We start from the raw sequence: 6,690 nt of genomic DNA, 5'->3' as shown, positions 1-6,690 counted from the left end.
TTTTTTTTTTGGTTATCAACCGTGAACCGTCCCTAAATTGATTATTTTCACGTTAAAAGAACCTAACTTGCCGGAGGACTGTCGTTGCTCGCCGGGAATTCGTCGTTTCTCGCTACAGAAAGATCAATCTCAATCAGATTCTCTTCCTCAACGTGAAAATCCAATCCTCTCTTATTTCTGTCGTTTTTCTTATTCCCGTCCAAAGCAATCTCGATCAATCCTTCCCTATCGTCCTCCTCCCATCGGAATCCCAAACTCTCCGGCGAGTCCCAGAACCCCGTCGCCGGAAACTCCCCGTCCGACGAGTTTTCCGATTCCTCCTCCGATTCCGGATAGTAACGAGACAACGACGCGTACCTTCCGCTCAGAATCCGATGTTCTCCTCCTCCTCCTTCTTCTTCTTCTTCGTCTTCGTCTTCTTCCTCGTAAATGACCTCCAATGGAGCGCGCAAGTTCCAACCCACGAACGAGTACTCGAAACGCGAGTTCGTTTCGAAACCCGTTTCGGGTTCGGAGTCCGTTTCCGATTCGTATAAGTCGACCCAGTTGTGATCTTCTTGCTCTTGTTGGGTCGAATAAGTGGTTTCTTTGCTGCTCTTTTCCTCAGCTTTCCTGTTCTCATCTTCGCATTTCTGAATTGCACCGAGACGAAGGAGAGAGAAGAGGAGAATCCCGGTGATGATCAGAACGGGAGAGAAGAGAACTCTCAGGAATTGGTGAGGGACGTACAAGAGAATCAGAGCGTAGAGAGTGACAATGCTTGAGACCAAAGGATTTGAGGAAGAAGTTTTGACCCAAAAATTCATCATAAACAAATTGAAGAAGAAGAGAAAAAGCCCACTAACGGAATTCAAATCTTAGAGATGGTGAAAATGATCCTCAGTCTCTTCCATCACAGGAAACAGAATCATCACTGGCTCATTTGGGTGAGTAGGAGAATGGGAAAAAAGGGGGAAGAGAAAGGAAAAGGCAAGCATGGGATGGGAGTTAAAAAGGCTCAAGAAATTAGAGAGAGAGAGAGAGAGAGAGAGAGAGAGAGAGAGAGAGATGAGGGGGTTTAGAAGTGTTTATTGGTTTGCGGGGGTTTATGGGCTTTTGGGGGTGTCTTAAGGGTAAAGGAATGGAATATTGGAATGGTGGATGGTTATTGTGGTGGTCCGTGGACGTCTGCGTCCAATACTAATGCATTTACCAATGTCCCCTTATTTTGTCCCCATTTAATCTACAAATCAATCTTGAAAGACGTTTTACATTGCATTTATTCATCATTTTATTTATTTATTTTTGTTGATTTAATGGGCGTTCGGCGAGTTTGTGCGTATCTCTACTAATCCAATAGGACCTGTGCATTATGCTCTCGAACGGATCCCTACACATTAGGGTAAGTCGCTAGTTTATTTTGAGTGCGTTTAGAACTCGTTTTAAAATAATTTTATTTTTTATATACAAATAAAAATAAAAATATTTTTAATTTTATACAGAAATTATTTTTAAAAATACGTTTGATAATTTTATTAAGAGATTATTTTTTAGTGTAAAAAAATCTATTAATGTCTCTCTTTTTCTCTCTGCTCGAGAGAAGAGAAAATGAAAACAAAAAATAAAAAATGACTAAAAGTTATTTTTTATTTCTCTCTCATTTTACACTAAACGAAAAAATCGTTTTCATTTACGTTTTTTGTCTTTATTACGCCAAACGCCGTTTCAGAAACGTTTTAATTTTTTCTTTATTAAAAAATGTGAAAAATAAAACGGGATCAATTCCAAATACAGCCTTTAAATCTCCAATTTCTAAAGTCTGATGCATTGGCAATCATCTAAGCTGTGAAAAACTTTTCTTTCTTTTGTAATAATTTTGGAATGCTATTGCCATATGTATTTAGTTTATTACATGTTTTTCTAAGAGCTAAGTTTACTATAGCCCCGTTCAGTTCGTTGATTCGAGTTTTTAATTTAAAATGATATGTGATTTTATATGAGAGCTTTTTACTGTAGCAAAAAAGGTTATATGTGACTTTTTATGAGCTTTTAATTGTAATAAAATTGAAACTGAAAACTCAAATCGATGAAATGAACGAGGTCTATGTGTGTAAAGAAGCTAATAAAGTTGTCAATTTTTAACTAATTACGCTCTTAATAGAGATGATAAACTAATTTGATTAGAGAAAACTCCAGCATTCATAAAAAACTGTTATTGTAACTGAAGCTTATTCTTATTATTAATAATAATAACAGATTCTATTCTGAAAAAAAGAGCATGGCCTCAAGGGATTTGCATCGTAAAGGATTCGAACCTCAAGACTCAAGACATTCATTCACAAATTTTGCTTAAGGAAAAAGTGTCCTCACACACCCATTGTATATCACTTACTTCTAAATTTTACTTGGATCACTAGCAGAGATAATCGTCCTTAAAACTTACTATTTCATCGAACTACGCGAAAAAACAAACTTTTGATTAATCCTCCACATTTAAGGTTCTTGATTAATCATATTTTTCTATAAAAACAAAATCCAAGCAACCCCCTTATACTTTTTGTCAATGTTCAGCGTCAAGAAAAAAGAGAAAAACGTAATTAGGTAAATTAGTTAACCTTCTGTTTATTGTTGGGAGAGGAGAGGGGGAGTTGGCCACAAATCTTTGTACCCACATTTTTTTGTGTCGTGCTAGCTGTTCCATCGGAATGAATAGTTCTCTAATTGCTTTCTAAGTTCAGTACTTTTTAGGCCTCATTCACTTCACAAATTTAAATTTTCAATTCGTGATGAGATGTGATATTTTCTGAGAATTTTTAACTGTAGTAAAAAAAATTAGATGCGACATTTTTTGATAACTTTAAACTATAAAAACTTAAAACTGAAAACTCGAATCGATAAAATAAACGAACCCTTAATAACTCCTACAGTACTCATTCATGTGCAATTAGGTAAATTAGTTAACCTTCTGTTTCTTGTTGGGAGAGGAGAGGGGGAGTTGGCCACAAATCTTTGTACCCACATTTTTTTGTGTCGTGCTAGCTGTTCCATCGGAATGAATAGTTCTCTAATTGCTTTCTAAGTTCAGTACTTTTTAGGCCTCATTCGCTTCATATATTCAAATTTTTAATTCGTGTTGAGATGTGACATTTTTTGTTAACTTTTAACTGTAGTAGAAAAAATTAGATATGACATTTTTTGAAAATTTTTAACTGTAAAAAACTAAAACTGAAAACTCGAATCCATAAAATAAACGATGCGCAGGGTTGTTCTTTTAGAGTGTGACTTGAGTGTAGTTTTTGAGTTGAATTTGAGTTGTAACTTGAGTTTAAAGTTGTAACTTGAATAAAATTGAATAAAATTAGAACTTCAAAGAACGTAAACTTGAATAAAATTGTAACTTGAGTTTAAATTTTTTATGAGTTTTATCGTAAAAGAACGACATTACTCATTCATGTGCAATTAGGGAAGAAAACATGCTTTTATTTAAAGTTGAGAACGAATACTCCTTATCACTTTTCCACTTTCAGTTCAAAACTCCAACGTCCTTCTCAATTCTTGCTATCTTCATCAGCAATCAAGACCGTACTCACTACAGCAGCAATAATGTCCAATGCATATAGTAAAAACTGGTCCTCATCACACGTCAACTATAATACAAAATTAGAAATAGTGTTTTAGGGATTGGTTATATGTGCACTTACACAAAAAAAAAGATCTTTTTTTGCATTATTGATCTGGCTGTCTACGTGTTGCAAGCAAACCCTTACACCTGTCAATATGCATTTTACGAGAAAAAGAGTGTTTGGACTCTCAGAAAAGAGTGCTGCTTATACATTGATGTCTCTACACACATAGATACAGTGTATGGATAATAGATACATGGGTCCTAATTTCCGGAAAGTCATGGAATTATTGTTCATGACTTGTGACACATGATATTCAAAAGGTGTATTTTACTTTTATATACTATATTTAAGAATATATATATATGAATGAACGAGAGCACTAAATAGCTAAATAGTTGTTCTTAGATATATATATATATATATAGTATTCTAAACTAATGTTCCATTATAATAAAGTTTATTGCTGACTATAATTACCTGGTAAAATAATGAGGGAATCGCCATGACAGATCAATATTCTTGGTATTTTCAGGATTAACTATGAAACTTTCTATATATAAATCATATGTTTGGCTGTTGACCTTAAAGGATTTTCATGCACATACATACAAACACATGTCAATCAACGGATTTGGCAGCATTGGAATCGTACTGATCGCTTTAATTTCAAAGCTAGCTAACCGAGAATCCATCTCCGTGCAGTGTGTATACCATTCTTATCATATATATACGCGATATTTGGATTTATTTTCTTTGTCGTTTCTCTAGGAGCATAACGTAATATTTAGGTATTCATGCATTTTATGCAGCACAGAGGCTCTGATAGAACAGCCAGTTTCATCTACAACTTTGAGTCGTTCTACAATGAACTTATTAAAAAGTAATTTTTCAGCTTACAACTAATTACAAGCTGATTAAATCTTTTCAGACAGTGTCATGTTAATCATCTGATCTCCTACTAGTTGTTATGCAATCTTTCACGTACCTGTTTAATGAGAAGATATAGAAACATTAATTTTTGTTTCGTTTCATATGTTATATAGATTTGTTGGCCGATCTCTTTTAGATGTAGCGGTGAGAGCATCTTCAATACATTATTATAATTAATGTGTTAATTGTAAATTTAGTATTGAGTGTAAAAAATACTATTCAATAAAATGATATTTGTTGTGCTAAATTTTCTTTATGTTATACATTATAGTAAATTTTCTATTAAGCATAGCATATGGAAAATTTAACATTTGATTGTTATTAATTGAAATCTTTTTCATGTAATCATTGTAACTTTTATATTTTTTGAATATTTTAAAAATAAAAGTTTACTATTAGAAAAAATAGATTTAACATTTCAAATAGCATTATGTATTGGAATAAAAATAAAAATAACATACTATATCACATTTTTTAATATTAAATATACAATTAAAATTAATATTTATATTGGAGATGGTCTGAGATAAATATAATCGTGGGCTTTTTTATTTTTTTATTTTTATTTTTTACAATTGAGCATATGCGAGTGGAGATATATAAGAGGAGGTAATCTACACAATTGGCTAGCTAATTAAGTGGCGTGGATATGTTACTCGGTAATATTCCACTTTGCTTGTCATGCACATGGAAGAGGCAAAGTTTACAGGCTTTTCGTTAAAAAGTTAAATCAAAGAAAAAAGATAGCATAGAAAATATTGGCACTCTACTACTTGTCTACTAGCACCTCTTTTATTTTTTATTTTTATTTTTTTCCCTTCTTTTTGAAATTTATAATATATGGATTGGGAAAGATTTTTTTTTTTTTTTTTTTTTTTAACCCCTTCTCTCTCTCGCCGACCTTCTGGCTTCTGCAATCAGTCAATTATGATGAGGCATCTGGGGGTCTACCATTTTATCCTTATAATTACTTAGATTCAAAGAAAGAAAAGAGAAGGTCATCATTGGACGTGAAAGAACAATATGACGTTTAAGCGAAAGGTCTCTCCACGAGTCTTTATGCTTGTATGGGTTAAAGCAGAACATTTTATCCTTCTTTTTGAGCTGGAGAGAGAGAGAGAGAGATCAAAGTGGCTTAAACAATCAACCTTCTATATACCATATAAGATACAGCTATATATATAGTAAATGCGATATTCTTTTATATATGCGTATACGTATAGTATTATACATAGTGTTAGAACATTGGACGGGCCGTAATCGCCCGAAAATATCAATTTTTTACCCGATGTCCGATTCGTTCAAAATTTTTAGGCCGCCCGGCTGAGCCTGAGAAGCTCCGTGGACGGGCCTCGGGCCTGACTTTGGCCGCCCTAACCCGCCCGAATAGCCCAAATTTTTTTTTTATATTTTTTAATTTTTATAATTATTAAGTTATTTTCTGTTAAAATTATATAAAAATTAAAATCAACATTCAACACACATTATTAACACAATTTAATAAATTAGTTTTGTATATTAATTTTTAAATTCGTAATTCATGATTGTCTCGTTAAAAATCTTACCAAGAAAAACTCAATTGTGATAAAAACTTAGTAAGGAAAAAAGAGTGCAATCATTTTGTGACGAATTACAAATTTTACAAACTTACAAAGTCTAAATATACAATTACAATGTCAAAAGCAAATACATATTTACAAATTACAAATTTACAATTTAATTTGAAGCTGAAAGATCGTCTTCATAATTAAATGTTAATCTATTAAATTCATCGATCCATTCTTGACTTGTCAGTAAAATTGTATCTTGTAGACGTTGATCGGCATGATCCCAATCCTTAATGCAGATCAAGGCTTCAATAATGTCCTTTTGCAATGCGTTTCGGCGTTCCTCAAGTATTCGTCCTATCGTACTGAAGGCTTGTTCGGATGAAATAGTGGAGACTGGAATAAAAAATATATCCATTGAAAATCGAGTTAGGATTGGCCAAGTTAAATCTCGTGCCCTCCACCGTTGAACTAAGTCAAACGATTCTCTAGTACCGTCGACTACTAAGCTCTCACTGAGGTACGCCATAAGCTCGTTGAAGCCGCCGCTGCCACCTGTTGATGAAGATCCACTCCCAGCTTCTGTTTGAGTTGTCTTCTTCTTATTC

General features: G+C 33.4%; 1 protein-coding gene across 1 annotated transcript; it reads right to left on the bottom strand.

The window, feature by feature from the left end:
* LOC21389830 lies at window positions 1–1,169 on the bottom strand. Its single transcript, XM_010094335.2, has one exon. It carries the CDS (start codon window positions 807–809, stop codon window positions 63–65), a length of 747 nt encoding a protein of 248 aa, XP_010092637.1. The 5' UTR covers window positions 810–1,169; the 3' UTR covers window positions 1–62.
* Window positions 1,170–6,690: the final 5,521 nt, after the last annotated feature.

This window comes from Morus notabilis, unplaced genomic scaffold (genome assembly GCF_000414095.1).
Source record: "Morus notabilis unplaced genomic scaffold, ASM41409v2 Scaffold2307, whole genome shotgun sequence".
Lineage (NCBI taxonomy): Eukaryota > Viridiplantae > Streptophyta > Magnoliopsida > Rosales > Moraceae > Morus > Morus notabilis.
This window is presented reverse-complemented; position numbering and strand designations above follow the sequence as displayed.

Bases quoted from the DNA above. Each gene is read 5' to 3' on its own strand.
- LOC21389830 (XM_010094335.2), bottom strand. From the start codon at position 809: ATGATGAATTTTTGGGTCAAAACTTCTTCCTCAAATCCTTTGGTCTCA.